At 42.2% G+C, this 16,159-nt stretch overlaps 1 protein-coding gene across 4 annotated transcripts in view; it reads left to right on the forward strand.

The window, feature by feature from the left end:
- Positions 1-16,159, forward strand: part of Hsdl2 (hydroxysteroid dehydrogenase like 2) — a 37,178-nt gene that overhangs the window by 14,484 nt on the left and 6,535 nt on the right. For all 4 annotated transcript variants that reach the window (XM_006538277.3, XM_017320391.2, NM_001301367.1 and 1 more), the window contains 5 exons: positions 863-966; positions 1,257-1,355; positions 5,373-5,567; positions 10,472-10,543; positions 14,510-14,875. In XM_006538277.3, the coding sequence (XP_006538340.1) occupies positions 863-966; positions 1,257-1,355; positions 5,373-5,567; positions 10,472-10,543; positions 14,510-14,875 (836 nt within the window). The remainder of the gene's footprint in view (positions 1-862; positions 967-1,256; positions 1,356-5,372; positions 5,568-10,471; positions 10,544-14,509; positions 14,876-16,159) is intronic.

The raw sequence follows: 16,159 nt of genomic DNA on the forward strand, positions 1-16,159 counted from the left end.
TGAGTTCGAGGTCAGCCTGGCCTACAGAGTGAGTTCCATAAAAACCAGGGAAACACAAAGAAACCCTGTCTCTAAAAACCAAAATTAATAAATAAAAATAAGCTATAAATAAATAAGTATGAAAAATAGCTGTCATGGGGGCAGATATGTATAATCTTAATACCCAGGAGACAGGTACAGTAAGAATGTTCCACATTCAAGGCTACCTGAACTACATGGTAAAGTCTAGGCCAATTTGACCTATGTAGTAAGACTATTGTCTCAAAAAGCAAAACAAAAAACCTCCAGTAATCAACATCAAACCTCTAAATTATATATTGCTTTCAAAGATACGTCGCACTTTGTAGTGGTAAAATAACTAGCACATGCAGTGGTACCCATAGCAACTTTCTACTTCATGTCCAGCATATGCACTATCTGAAGCATCTCATTTAAATCCTTGGATCAGTCCTAGAGGGCACTGGGTATTACCCATTTCATAGTAACAATTCTGAGAACTAGAAGGCTGTGACATACAAAGGGGCAGAAGCAGGACTTGAACCTATGACTGCCTCACTAGTATATTAACTGCTTCTGGAAATTGAGTGTGTGTTGGAGTGGGAGAATTTGGGACAGTAATGATTGAAGATATCCTCAGTTGAACTGAAAGCTAATATAGAAGAGGATTGTTGTTTTTTCCATCAAGCAGACATGAAGCATGATTTCAAAGCATGATTTCAGTTCCTTTTATTATCTTCGTTCTGAAAACAAAAGTACTCCACACATAAGTTATGCCAGCACATCACTGAGCAAGTTTAGTTACTCTGTAGAAGTCCTTTAAAGCAGAAGCTATTGAGTTGACTTGCGTTTCTTTCATTTTCAGATCCAAAGCATGTATTCCTTTTTTAAAAAAGAGCAAAGTAGGTCATATTCTCAATCTCAGCCCACCCCTGAACCTAAACCCACTGTGGTTCAAACAGCACTGTGGTAAGTGTTAGCCAAGGGGATATTTTGTCTGGCCTCAGTGAGAGAGGATGTGCCTAGCCCTGCAGAGACTTAATGTATGGGGATGGGGGTGGGGAATACTTAGGGGACACCCATGCTCTCACGGGAGAAGGGGATGGGGGAAGGATTGTGGGAGGGGTGACTTGGAGGGGGGCAGTGGGCAGGATGTAATGTGAATTAAAAAAAATCATCAGGGCAAAAACAAAAACAGAAAATTGGTTGTTTCTACCCAAAAATTAGTTTCTCAACTAAATCTTTGTGGTTTCTTTTAGCTTATACCATTGCCAAATATGGCATGTCTATGTGTGTGCTTGGGATGGCTGAAGAATTTAGAGGTGAAATTGCAGTCAATGCCTTATGGCCTAGAACAGGTTTGTACTTAATCATTTAATTAGATTTGTACCCCTCCTCTGTGCCATGCTCAAGCCCAGCGCCGTGGTCATATTAGGTGAGCTCTACCCGTGAGCTGGATCCCCAGCCCTATCACTGACTCTTGTGCAGTGTCTCAGGTCACCTGAATCTTTAGGGAAACAAGGCCAACTGTTTACTGTGCAGTGTAGCAGCCTTGCTGTCCATCTCCCCACTTTTACTTTTACTTTAGTGGCTGACTCTTTGGCAGCAGCCATGATGAGAGCATCACACTGGAATATACGGAGAGTCTCCTGAGAGCCAACAGAAGTGTTTTCAGCAAGTCCTGATAGATTTTTAGAGCAAAAGGCTTATTAAAGAAGTGGTAGTTGTAGGTGGGTATGTGAACATGCCTGTAGTCCCAGCTACACTGGAGGCTGAGGCAGAAGGATCACTTGAGCACAGGGGTTCAAGTTAGTACGCCAGAAGGTAGCAGTGCTTGTAAAAACAAAGCAAAATCAGGGAAATAGCATGTCTCTAACACTGGAGAGAGATGCTTTTAACAAGTATTTGTTTGTTTATTACTTTTTAAGACAGAATCTCTTTACTATATAGCTCTGGCTTTTGTAGAACACACCTTGTAGATCAGGCTGGCTTCAAAGTCGCAGAGATCCACCTGCCTCTGTCTCTGAGTGCTAGGATTAAAAGGGTGCACCACCACACCCAGCCGGGTTTTAACTTCTAACAGGGTAGAAAGGTTTCACCTTTTTGAGAATGTGGCTTTTGAGCATAGAGTTGGATGTGATTGGAGTTAGCCTTGCTACTGAGAGAAAAGTGCTCACAGTTGCAGCCTGTGCAAAGATCCTGTGGATGGAAATGCCTGGTGTAGGGATCCAAGAACAGGGAGAAGTACAGTGTATCGGAAGTAAGAAAGAGTAGTAAAAGATGTGCTGATATCAATGAGGAAATGGAAGCCGGACAGGGGACTCTGCTCAGTGAAGGGAGAACCTAGATTCTGAAGAAGCAAAAGGAAAAACCACTTAGAGGAAACTGAAATAAGTCACTGATGCTGGTGGCCATGACCAGGATGGTAGCAGTAAAAGTGGGGAGAGGTCTGGTGCTGAGGTAATCCTGAGGTAGCACCAGCAGGATCTACTGGTGGATTGGCTATGATAGGAGAGAGATAAGACAGCGTCCGTGATGACTGCAAGACTGGAGTAACCAGAGCAGTGAGTTACATGACTGAGATGACGATAGCTATAGATGGAGCAAGATTAGAACTTAACTACAGACATCGGAGCATCGAGGTAGAGACTGATGGTCGGCAACTGAGCTTATGAGTCTGAGGGTTAGCTATAAGCCCTTGTGGATAATCAGCAATGAATGATAACATAAAGTCTCAAGATTGGGTGCCATCTAAGAAGCAGAGAAAGGACTATTGTCATTGCAACATGATAAAGAAAGAAGGACTCCACGGGTAACGCAGGAAGAAGCTCAATAGTATGAAGTCTTGAAGGCAGGCCACTTACAGGAGACGTAATGAGAGCGAATGCTCAGCTGTGCCTGTGCCACTAATAGTTCTTACAAGATCAGGATTCACCATTAGCTTCCATAATCTGTCCCTCTCCTTGATGTCGCTTCCAACACTCAGAATACATGATTAGTTTATGGTTGTCTAGTGCCTTACTGGAATGAAAACTCGAGAAGGATGAAGATGGTGTCTTCTGAGTCTGTCTTACAATAGTTATTGTAGGTTTCACTGAGTATGTTTTTAAAGATGTATTTATGTATTTTATGTATGTGTGTGTTTTGTCTTCATGTACGTCTGCATACTAGAAGAGGGCGTAGGATCCCGTGAGATTATAGTAATAGATGTTTGTCAGCTGTCATCTGGGTACTGGGAATTGAACTCAGGATCTCTGAAAGGGCAACCAGGACTCTTAACCACTGAGACATCTCTCTAGTCCCAGATTTCAGTGAATACTGATAAATAGCAAGTGGTGATTGAGTGTGTAGTGTGCCCGCCTCTGGTAGCTCTAGACTAGACATTCTTCATAAGCTTATGTAATAGGTGGACTGACAGGAAGGCTTGAAGGTATTATCAGGATTGAAAAGGGATTTGCTTTGGCTCTGAGGTATTTGTTTTGGGTGTTTTACCTGACACTTCGGAGCCAGTAGTATTATTAGGCCCTAAGACATGATAATATTGAATTTACAGTTGTGTTCTTTGTGATGCACAGAATGAGGAATTACATACAGAGTGCTTTTGAACACAGTGGGAGGGTCATGCAGCCCATGTTAATGAGTTAAGAGCAAGTTTCAAATGGAGATGTAAATTGGCATGTGATCTCCAGGGAATGTTGGGGTTACCAGGACGAAAACTGGGCTTGATATTCATGGACAGCAGGAACAACAGGCAGTGGCATGCAGCATGGGAAATGTGTGTGTGGTAGACAGGAGACTGAAGAGGTATATTACAATAGGCTCTTGGCTGTTGTTGCATCTGGGCTTCTCCAGCACCTAAGCTTCAGGTCCACTGGAATGTTGGGTGGAGGGTGCAGAGATGGGTGAACTTAGACTTCGGTCTAATTTGCCAATTTAGGCAACCAGATTCTGTTCTCCATTTTGGTGCAGGGGTTTGAACACAGGCCTCACATCTGCTAGGCAGGTACTCTAGTAGAGTTCCCTCCCTAGCCTGGCAGCTTGAACTGCCCACTAGATCCAGTAGAGAGCTCTTGGAAAGATTTTAAAATAATAATAAGCAGAGAGGGAAATAGCAATGAAGCCATATCATGTTTATGTCAGACATTTAATTGACATGGAATTACAGAGAGGAGGTGGGAACCTGAGTTAGACTGCTGAGTAAGAGAAAATGAAAATAGATTCAGGAGGGAAGTGAAGCTCACAGCAGGGGTGGGGCTGTGAGGTGGGGTGGGATGGTGGGGCAGTGGGGTGGTTGTGAGGTATCTGGTTCTGTTTGGGTTTGTGTTTTTTGAGATAGGGTTTCTCTGTGTAATAACTCTGGCTGCTCTAGGCTCTCTTTGTAGACCAGGCTGGCTTTGAACTCACAGAGCTCCACCTGCCTCTGCCTCGCAAGTGCTGGGATTGCCTGGCAGGTGTGAGGTATCTGCGTTTAAAAACACACTTGCTCCTGTGTAAAGACTGTGTATGTCAAACCAGGACATGTTGCTTCTCCACACTAGCAGCTCTGCCCTCCAGCTTTAGTACTTTGATGAGCTGAACATGAACAGAAAAGGGATTGGGAGCAGGGAGTCCCTGTTTTTTTCCTGTTATAAGATCTTTTCATAGTTTCTGCTGAGTTGAGGGAGCGACTACCTCTTCACTCTTGGCTGGTCCAGACCAGGGTGGGAACAGGAAAGTCCAGTTCAGAACAGATTTTCCGCATGCAGGGATGAGACTGTCAGCTACTGATTTGGTAATGGCTGCAGAGAGGAGGGTCACCTCCAGCCTTGACATTGTTTTAGACACTGGGAATACTGCGACATATCATGTAAGGAAGGAATATCATCTGCTTTCTAATGCAGTGACAAAAACATTGGAAAGGCAGCTTCACATTTTGGAAACAGGAAGCTGAGGCCCAAAGGTGTGAAAGTTGCCAAAAGTCATGACCCCATTAGCTTAAAAATCCCACTCACCCACCTTTCAATCCAGGGCTGGTTTGTTAGCCCGTGACCGGCTTTTTCAACTTGCAAGACTACTGTACAAACTCTTGAACATTCTACAGCAGAAATCAAAGCAGGTTTGCTGTGCTTCTCAGGAAGGACTTCTGCATGTGTATTCTGTGTTGTGTAGCAGAGGAGTTTGCTTGTTGTCTCCCCGGTTCTGTGTCGAGGAACAGAGTGTTTGTTTCTGCTGCCCTCCCCACCCCTCTTCTGTCTATAGATTCTGCCTATAGAACATTAGTGAGTCCCTGACCGTAGTCTCCTTTTTGCCACCTTGGTCATTTTGACCACCTTGGTACGGACTTGCTATTTGCATAGTCATATGGAGTCATATGTGTGTATGTGTGTTCTCTGCAGCCATTCACACTGCTGCTATGGATATGCTGGGAGGATCTGGTGTTGAAAACCAATGTAGAAAAGTTGACATCATTGCGGACGCTGCATATTCCATTTTCAAAAGGCCAAAAAGTTTTACTGGCAACTTTATTATTGATGAAAATATCTTAAAAGAAGAAGGAATAAAAAATTTTGATGTCTACGCAATTGCACCAGGTAATGCTTATATTTGTTGAAAGTATTAATGTTGTCCCACATTTTATACAGTGAACACACTGGTTTTGTGTGTGTTTGTGCAATAAAATGAATATATTCTTTTACAAGCTGTTTTCCAATGAAGAGAAAATCCCACACTGTATCTACCTTAAGAGATAAGAAACCACTAGAAATAGGGGTTAGGGCTTTAAAATGACCTGATGGTAGAAGGTTGTTTCAGTTATTCTCCAGTTCCAAAGCAGGAAACTGATTGTTTAAAAGGTAGTCTTAGAAATCAGAGTGAAGATCTTATTCAGATATATGACAGATGATACAGGAGTAGAGTTCTTTATTCTTTTTTAAAAATTAATAAATTATTTATTTATTTTATTGGAATGCTCTATCTGTATATATACCTGCATGTCAGAATATGGGATCAAACAGAAGAGAGCATCAGATCCCAATACAGACGGTTGTGAGCCACTGTGTGGTTGCTGGGATTTGAACTCAGGACTTCTGGAAGACTGGAAGAACAGCCAGTGTCTTAAACACTGAGACATCTCTCCAGCTTCCTGTTTGTTTGTTTGGTTGGTTGGTTGGTTGTTTTGTTGGCTTTTCAAGATGGGGTCTCTCTGTACCCCTGGCTGTCCTGGAACTCACTCTGTAGACTAGGCCAGCCTGGAACTCACAGAGGTTCACCTGCCTCTGCCTCCTGAGTCCTGGGACTAAATGTGTGCGTTACTACTACCCAGCTAAAATGTTTGTTTTTAAAGAGTAATATCTTAGACTATGAAGATGAATGAGCAGCTGTGTCTTATAACTAGTGGTCTGACTTGAGAATATTCAGAACTCTCCAATGTCCACTATTTAAAAATAATTTCCCTTGAAATTATAGATGATTATGATAATGGGTTTTTACTTTATATGGAATATATTTCTACTAAGCAGATTGCAGTGGTCTCCACTACACTCCCAGCTACTCAGGCAATCCTATGCCCTCTTCTGGACTCTATGGGCACTCACATGAATGTGCACACCACACGCACGTGCACACACACACACACACACAAACACTGAAAATGAATAAATCTAGCTGGGTGTGGTGGCACCTACCTTTAATCCCAGCACTCAGGAGACAGAGTTGGGCAGATCTTTTGTGAGTTTAAGGCCAGCCTGGCTATATAGTAAGACCCTCTCTGAAAAAACAAAAAACAGAGATAAAAAAAAAATTAAAATAAATGTAGAGGGCTGGAGAGATAGATGGCTTAGAGGTTAAGAGTACTGCCTGCTCGTCCAGAAGTCCTGAGTTCAATTCCCAACAACCACATGGTGGCTCACAACCATCTGTAATGTGATCTGTTGCTCTGTTGCCCTCTTCTGGTATGTAGGCATATGTGCAGGCAGAACTCTGTACATAATAAATAAATAAATAAATAAATAAATAAATAAATAAATGTCTAGAAATAACATATGTAGAAGACATTTGGCAGGTCAGCTCAGACTGAGATTGCAGCTCTGCCTCTCACCAGGTCGGAGGTGTTCAGCGTGCGAGCCCCAATTTCCATATCATTAAAATAAGAAAATCATTTTTTTTCTATACAGGATTTCAGAACTTTGTGCAAAAAATATATATAATTTATTAGTCAGAGTACCTGGCATATGCAATATTCAACAGTTAATATTTGCAAGTTGTAAAACAAGTTCAGAGCTGTTCCATGACTGTGCCTGTGGGTAGGATATGTGGGAGAACCCAAATGAGACGTACTCGGGACCTTTGGATTTGGAACACTGTAATAATTCCTTTGGGGCTTTTGTGTCAGTGGGTGTTGTTCTGGGCCCACCTCTAGCCTTGCACATGCTAGCAAGCACACACTTGTACCCTGAAGCTGTCCTTCCAGCTCTTGGCTTTCTGAGTCAGGGTCTCACTATGTAGTAGTTTGGTGAACGCATGGTCCTCCTGCTGTGCTTCCTTAGCTCTGCGCTGCAGGTGTGTAGCACCACACATGGCTCATCTTAGGCTTTGAGATATGATGTTATTATATATAGATTTTTAAATTTGTGGCTGGCAATCTTAGCACTTGGGGTGGAAGCAGGAGGAACGCAAGTTTGAGGCCAGCTTCAGTGATATCTCAAGATCCTGTCTCCTTCCCCCAAAATCCTGCCAAGGGTCAAGAGCTAAATATAATGAGGTGCTATGATTTGGGGATATAATGAAAATTAGTTTACTCTATCCCTAGGTGGGGGAGGGTAACCTACAGTTCTGAAGGCTCTGTAACCCTCAGATCCTTCATGTACATGTCTTACAGCTGTCAGTTAATATTAAGATAATATTTGGATAGTTAGCTTACTCTCTAATCACAACTTTAGCTGAAAAAAAGCCCGGTGAAATAAAATAACTGCTCAGTTCTCATGATGGCAGACAGAGAAAGGGAGAAAATATTCAAACACATGGATACTCAGAAGCAAGACCTTAATCAGGGCTCCTGCTGTCAGGGTCAAGGGGACACTAATCTTTAGCATGTTGGAGGGATGTAGGATCATGGGGTCATAAGGAGGATAAGGACACAGGCTCCTGGGATTATAAATAATAGCTTTACATAACAACTTTTACTTGTTTTATTTTATAGTCAATCTTAGCTAGAAGGCTAACGAGCAACGTGACAGAGTTTAAAAAAATAAATATACAGCCAGATGTGGTGGCACATACCTTTAATCCTAGCACTCAGGAGGCAGAGGCAGGTGGATCTCTGTGAACTTGAGCCCAGCCTGATCTGTATAGTGAGTTCCAGGACATCCAGGGCTATGTAGAATGATCCTGTCTCCAAAAACCAAAACAAGAACAACAGCAACAACAATAACATCAGTGACATAAAAAGTAATGACTTAAATATGGTGTTTTCACACAGTTTGTTCCTCGTGTTGTTATTGCCCACTCCATGCCCCATCACTCTGTACAGCACCACAGTTCATAGGGAAGCACAAAGACCCCAAAGAGCAGAACAATGCTGGAGGTGCTACAACACTTGTCCATCATGGCTCTGGCACAAAAGCTGACATGAGGGCCTGTAGGCTAGAATTGAGGGGCCCAGGATAATCCCTCATAGCTGCAGTTGCCTACTTTTTGACAAAGGTTGTGAAAATTAGGAGTGGAGAAAAGCAGCCTCTTCATCAGACGGTGCCTAGAAAACAATAAAGAACTACAATTGAATGGACAGTGCAATGAAGAGGAGACAGTTTAGTTTGTAAAACTCAGATCTCCAGCCTGGACAGTGGTATGTGTCTTTAATTCCAGCACTTAGGAGGCAGTGAATGATCTTAAGGCCAGCCTGGCCTACACAGTAAGAATATGTCCCAAAAAACTAAAAGGAAAAGAAAGTAGACCTTCAGGGGTCTGGGGAGATGGTTTAATATGCAAAATGCCTGCAGCACAGTCATGAAGACTTGAGTTTGGATATTTAGCCTCCATGTAAAAAAGCTGAGTATGTTTTGCATATTTCTAATCCCAGAGAGCCAGGAAGCCGGGGAGGCAGAGACTTGCTGAGTCATCAATCTAACTGAATTGGTGAGCTCCAGATTCAGTGAGAGACTCTGTGAGAGACTAAGGTGGACAGACTAACGATAGAGGAGGACGCCTGATGTCTCCCAGCCTCTACAAACACAGACACAGGGTGTGCACAGCCACACATACATGTAGACACACAGCCATATATATTCCTGAATACAGATAGATATCTGGTCATAGTCACGTGGATTTGTAATACCAGTGCTTAGGAGGTAAGAGGCAGGTGGATTGCTGCAAGTTTCCTGATCTATATAGAGAGTTCTAGGCTAGGCAGAACTAGTGAGGCTTTGTCAGAAAACAAAATTAAACAAAATTAGATCTTATGATGAAATCTGTCATAAGGGAAGAGGTAACTGATCTACATAAAAAATAAATGAATATATTAGATCAAATAGTTTTAACAGTTGCCTAGGGGCCCTTTCCATAAACACAAAAGAAGTTTCTAAAAGAGAAATGAATTTTATTGAAAGGCTTGGTGACCCTGGTGGGGGAGCTGGTGGAAGGACTGGAGGAGTAAAGGGGGATTGAAACCCAATTGGAAGAATGATGTCAGCTGTCCGGACCACCCAGTGCTCCCAGGGACTACACCACCAACCAAGGAGTATACAGAGAGGGATCTATGGCTCCAGATACATATGTAGGAGAGGATTGCTTTGTCTGACATCAGTGGGAGGGGAGACCCTTGGTCCTGTGGAGATCTGATGCTCCAGCATAGGGGGATGCTGGAGCGGTGGGGCGGGAGTGAGTGGGTAGGTGGATGGGGGAAGCACCCTCATACAAGCAAAGGGGAGGGGGGAAGAGGGCAGATGAGATAGGGGTTGTGGAGGGGTGCCTTAGTTAAGGTTTTACTGCTGTGAACAGACACCATGACCAAGGCAAGTCTTATAAAAAACAACATTTAATTGGGGCTGGCTTACAGGTTCAGAGGTTCAGTCCATTATCATCAAGGTGGGAGCATGGCAGTATCCAGGCAGGCATGGTGCAGGATGAGCTGAGAGTTCTATGTCTTCATCCAAAGGCTGCTAGTGGAAGACTGACTTCCAGGCAACTAGGGTGAGGATCTTATACCCACACCCACAGTGACACACCCATTCCAATGAGGTCACACCTATTCCAACAAGGCCACACCTTCAGATGGTGCCTCTCCCTGGTCCAAGGATATACAAACCATCACAAGGGGTAACCGGGAAGGAGGATATCATTTAAGATGTATGACAGGGATGATTAATAAAAAATAAATAATACAAATGTTTATTTTTAAAAAATATTTTGTTTTTATAAATAAAAATTGTATTTAAAAATATTTTTAGAATAATTTATTCTGTAATTATTATAATTTGATTATTTGGGGGTTAATTTTCAGGTCATCCCTTGTTACCGGATTTCTTCTTAGATGAACACCCAGATGCAGTTATGGAGGAGAAAGAATCAAATGGTAAGAATCTAGAGCATATTTTATTTTACTCTCTCTTTTTTTTTTTTTTGAAACAGGGTTTCTCTGTATAGCCTTGGCTGTCCTGGAACTCACTCTGTAAACCAGGTTGGCCTGGAACTCAGAAATCCGCCTGCCTCTGCCTCCCAAGTGCTGGGATTAAAGGCGTGTGCCACCACTGCCTGGCATTACTCCTTCTTTTTATGTGTATGGGGATTTTGCCTACATTTATGTCTCTGTACCATAACCATGCCCGGTGGTGCAGAAGCCAAAGAAGGTTTTGGATTCCCAAGTGGACTAGAGTTAGAGATGGTTGTGAGCTGTCATGTGGATGCTAGAAATTTAACCAGGGTCCTCTGGGAAAATATCCAGTGTTCTTAACTGCTGAGCCATCTCTCCAGCACCAAGATTCTAGAGCTTGCTTATTTATTTATTTATTTATTTAGGAACAGAGTTTCACTATGTAACCTTGGCTGGCTTTAAACTCCTAGAGATCCACTTGTCTCTGCTTTCTAAGTGCTGGGATTAAAGGCATGTACCACCATGTCTAGGTAAATCATATTTTAAATAAGAAAATACAAACACTATCTTACTGTTTCTTGTAAAACATAGAATTAATGTTATAACAATATTTTTGTCCTCTGCCTCAAAACCAGTGGTTCCTACCCTTCATAATGCTATCACCCTTTAATACAGTTCTTTATGTTGTGGTGAACTCCAACCATAAAATTACTTTGTTTCTACCTCATAACTGTAATTTTGCTACTGTTATAAATTATAATGTAAATATCTCATATGTGGATATCTATATGTGACCCCTGCAAAACGGTTGTTTGACACTCACCCCCCCCCCAAAGAGTCTTGACCTACAAGTTGAGAAACACTGTTCTAAACTATTCTGGAACTTGCACACATTATGTAAAATTCTCAGTTAATTCTAAAAAAAGATGTTTTATTTTTGTAGCTGTCCCAAGTTTTATCTTTTTTCCTTGACAGCTGTCTTTAGATATTTCATGTTGATATTTGGAGGAAGATGTGTCATATTAGAATCTATCTAGCACTGTTTTCACAGTTTGTACTGTGCAACTATGTTATCAAGGGGATTAATTTCAAAGGAGGTATTGAGCATACTCCATTTTTTTTATTTGTAACTCAGAGACAAGGGGCCTTGAATTGGTGTGTGTGTGTGTGTGTGTGTGTTGTTACATTTTAATCTTTGTGATCTATTTAAAATAACACCTGTAGTTTACTGAAACACATTACATGAAACATTTTGTAATAAATGATTTTAGGAACAAATTTTTCTCTGTGTCTTTGATATCTGTAGAACCTTGGTGCTTTCAGACAAACTTTATTTCCAGATTAATCATAACTTTTCTGTGTCTATGATTGTCTTAGTCAGGGTTTCTATTCCTGCACAAACATCATGACCAAGAAGCAAGTTGGGGAGGAAAGGGTTTATTCAGCTTATGCTTCCACACTGCTGTTCATCATCAAAGGAAGTCAGGACTGGAACTTAAGCAGGGCAGGAAGCAGGAGCTGATGGCAGAAGCCATGGAGGGATGTTCTTTACTGGCTCGCTTCCCTGGCTTGCTCAGCCTGCTCTCTTATAGAACCCAAGACTGCCAGCCCAGAGATGGTCCCACCCACAAGGGGCCTTTCCCCCTTGATCTCTAATTGAGAAAATGCCCTACAGCTGGATCTCGTGGAGGCATTTCCTCAACTGAAGCTCCTTTCTCTGTGATAACTCCAGCTGTGTCAAGTTGACACAAAACTAGCCAGTACAATGACTTACCTAAATTTTTGAAGAAGTTAAAAAAATTAGTTGATAAAAGGACATTTTAGTTGATAAAAGGCATTTTCTTCTGTATTTGTGGAAACCTTGTCAAGTTTGTCCTCAGTATTATAGAGAATAATCTGACAAGATTCTCTAGTTTTATTCTGGTCAGCTGTGTATGTCAAGAACAGTGTCAACAGCTGGTGGTGGTGGTGGTGGTGGTGGTGTACACCTTTACAGAACCCGGGAGGCAGACACAGATGGGTCTTTGAGTTCAAGGCCAGACTGGTCTACAGAGTTAGTTCTAAGACAGCCAGGGCTACACAGAGAAACCCTGTCCTAAAAAACAAGAAACAAAACAACAACCACCAGGGTTGCAGTTGTGCTTTGTCTCTCAGGTGTCTGCCTTCAGACTTGCTTTTGTACATCATCCTCTCCTACCTAAGCCAGCATGCTTTCCAAGCACCCATTTCACAGAGTGTAAGACTGAGGCTTCAGAGCAGCTTCAAGTTCACAACAAAATCAGAGGAAGGTGCCAGACAGCCCTGTATGCCCCATGCCTGATGCAGCACCTCATCCTCCATAGTGGGGTGCTCACTAGCATGTGAAAGAATTTTTGAGTTTTATAGTAAACTGCTTGTGTAAATAGACTTTGGTTTGTTTTCCAGGATAATTTAGTCCTGTTCCGTGTGAAGCTGTTTTCACAGAATCAGGCTCTTGTTAATCTGTTCTCCTACAGGCGATACCCTGGGGCTAGTGTGATGAAATGGCAGGGATAGATTTACTGCCTTTGCTCCACTCTGCCCAGCTGATGGAATCCTTTTCTCTGCTGGTTCTCAGCTAGGACCATAGTACAAGCCTATCATAGGCCCATCTTCATGTCTGCTAAGAAAATGTCTCTCCTTGCCTTTTCCATTTATGTGTATGTTTTTACCTACCTGCACATATACAAGCCACATGTCTGCCCAGTGCCTGCTGAGACCAGAAGGGACTTACGATACAGGTGCTTTTGAGCCTAGCTGTGGGCATGTACTTTCCGTGAAGCACCAGCAGAGAATTCCTTCCCTCACTATAGGTTCAGCACAGGGCTCATTTCCCATAGGCTCTCCCATCCTGACTCTCTCCAGTAGACTTCTTCCATCCCCAGCCCTCCTCATCTGCTGTCTGCTCCTTTCCTTTGGGAACTATAGGCTTTGAGCTTGGATTTAAAAAGAAGAGAAGGAAGACTAATATGGAGTCATTCTTGAAAAGCAGCTTCTATCAAACAGAAGGATAAGCCCAAACTCTAATCCAGAGCCTTAAATATGCTAGTGCCTTTTAAAATTAGGTTGAGCTGCTCCTGGCTTGAGATCTTTCATGAGTCAAAGCACAAGCGGCCGATGTTTACTGTGCTTAATCTGTGTGCCATAGAGTTACTTCCTAGATTCATACAGTAGATTATAGGTGGGCCTGGGTAGTGTGTATGTGTGTACATATGTATGCACATGCTTTTGTGTGTGTGTCCTGTGGTAGAGATTAAAGCCAAGGCCTTATACATTCTAGGCAAATGTTATAATGTGCTGAATCAGCAGCCCTATTTCAATACATTAGAAATTATTTGTTGGTGTGTGTATATGCATGCATGCATGAGCAGAAACACATACAAGCATGCACATGTATGTATGCATATTGTATGGCACACATGTGGATGTAGGAAACTTGGGAGATAGTTCTCTACTGTCAACTATAGGATTCGGAGATGGAATTTAGGTTCATGATATGAGGGAAGGATTATTAGGTGAATACATTTTACTTACAGACAAAAATAATATTTACTTGGCTACTAATTCAAGCCAAGTTTGGAGATCTCTGTCTTTCTTACCAAGGTGTCTTTTTTTTTTCTCATTGGGTTTTATAACTCAGATGGGCCATCCAAATAGGTGATTAATATTCCTCTAATTGTAGCTACTTTGTGTAAACATTGTATTGTTTAGGAGTGACTTTGTTTGGTTTGTGTGTTTGTAACCTATTTAAAAAGCCAACCTTTAACTTAGGAGAGATAGCTTTTTAGCATTCACAGCCACAGCTGACATGGTTGGCGGCTTTCCCCATAAGTTATATTTATGCTTTTAGATGCCATTTAATGCATTTAAAAGCATTTGGGCTTATACTGCCAAAACTTTAAGGCTCTTTATGTAAATTATATTTTACAGACTCTGTGCCAGAAGTGAAAGAAGAGAAGCTGCAGCTGCAGGAGGAGTCACAGCTACAGAAGCAGCCACAGCTGCAGGAGCAGCCACAGCTGCAGGAGAAGCCACAGCTGCAGGAGAAGCCACAGCTGCAGGAGCAGCCACAGCTGCAGGAGAAGCCACAGCTGCAGGAGCAGCCACAGCAACGGGAACAGCCACAGCTGCAGCAGCAGCCACGGCCACGGCAACAGCCACAGCCATTTGTGCAGTCAATGCTACCACAAAAACCACATTTTGGAGCTGTGGAAGAAACATTTAGAATTGTTAAGGACTCTCTCAGTGATGAAGTTGTTAGAGCGACACAAGCTGTCTATCAGTTTGAACTCTCAGGTGAAGACTATGTCCCATTATATGGAGATTTTAGGAAACAGGAGAACATTTTTGTTGGAAGAAAACCAGCCTTTGGTACCTAGATAGGTAGCTGTATCTAGACTATTGAATATAGATACTCAAAAACAGCAAGTAACTATCAATTTCTAGTTTCGGAGTTAAGATTTGTTTATGTGAAAATGTGTAGAATACATTGTCACAGCATATACTTTCAGTGTTAAATAACTCCTTGGTATATATAATAGAGAAGAAATCCTACATAGATGGATAGGTAATGTACAGGTAAAATACAATAATTTATCAGTTGTGGGTAGCTTTCCAATTTTATCTTTGAGTTAGGTTAGTATGAATTCAGTCTAAAACCTCTACATATGAGCTGGGTGTGGTCATGCACTGCTTTAATCTTAGCATTTCCTGGTGCAGGGGGGAAGGGTCAGCAGAGACAGATAAATCTCTGAGTTTGAGGTCAGCCTGGTCTATAGAATGAGTAGCCAGAGCTATGTAGAGATACCCTGTCTCAAAAAACCAAACCAATACAAACTCCTAATGTTTTTCTATATAATAAAAGTAACATAGACTAATGGTAGTTTTAAGAACTACTTAGTTCTGTTATATGCAAACTTTCTCCTCCTCTATGCTGTTTTCTGCCTAACTGTAATCTTCCCTTCTTCCTTTTTGTTTTTGAGCTCATGGTCTGTTGCTTCAGTCTTTATTTTTGCAATGTCCCAAACTTGCTGAACCCTCCGTGCTTATGCTGTGACCTCTCTGTTCAAGACTTAGTTCTGGATGACACAAACTGCCTGGTTTCCCCAGAGCTGCATCAAGACTATCAAATCTTGTTAGACAAAAATCAAAGCAGTAATATCAGCTGAACTGGTGGGTTCCTCTTCAAATAGGGCTAAGCAGCAACTTAGACTCTTTTGTTAGCTTACTGCCTCATTTTCCACAGCAGATTATTTTCAGAAACCTGCAGGTAGAAATGACTTCAGCTTCCTGCCATCAGAAGTCCATCAGTCGGCCATCACAGGCCCACCTCTTCCTCCCAAGTGGATGGAGCTTAGCTCCCGGCAGTACCTCCCAAGCTTGATTAGCTACATATAGCCCCTTCCTCACATGTCCAGTTTGATCCAGTCAGTCAGGGGTGATCTGACAGACATTGACAGTGAAGTAGGTCATGGGAGACACTAGCACTATCCGAGTTATAGATGCATCTCCTCTGTCTTTTTCTTTCAGAACCACACTTACTTTTATCTGAAGCCCGCTCTATTGAACATAGTTTTCTCC

Source organism: Mus musculus, chromosome 4 (genome assembly GCF_000001635.26).
Source record: "Mus musculus strain C57BL/6J chromosome 4, GRCm38.p6 C57BL/6J".
Lineage (NCBI taxonomy): Eukaryota > Metazoa > Chordata > Mammalia > Rodentia > Muridae > Mus > Mus musculus.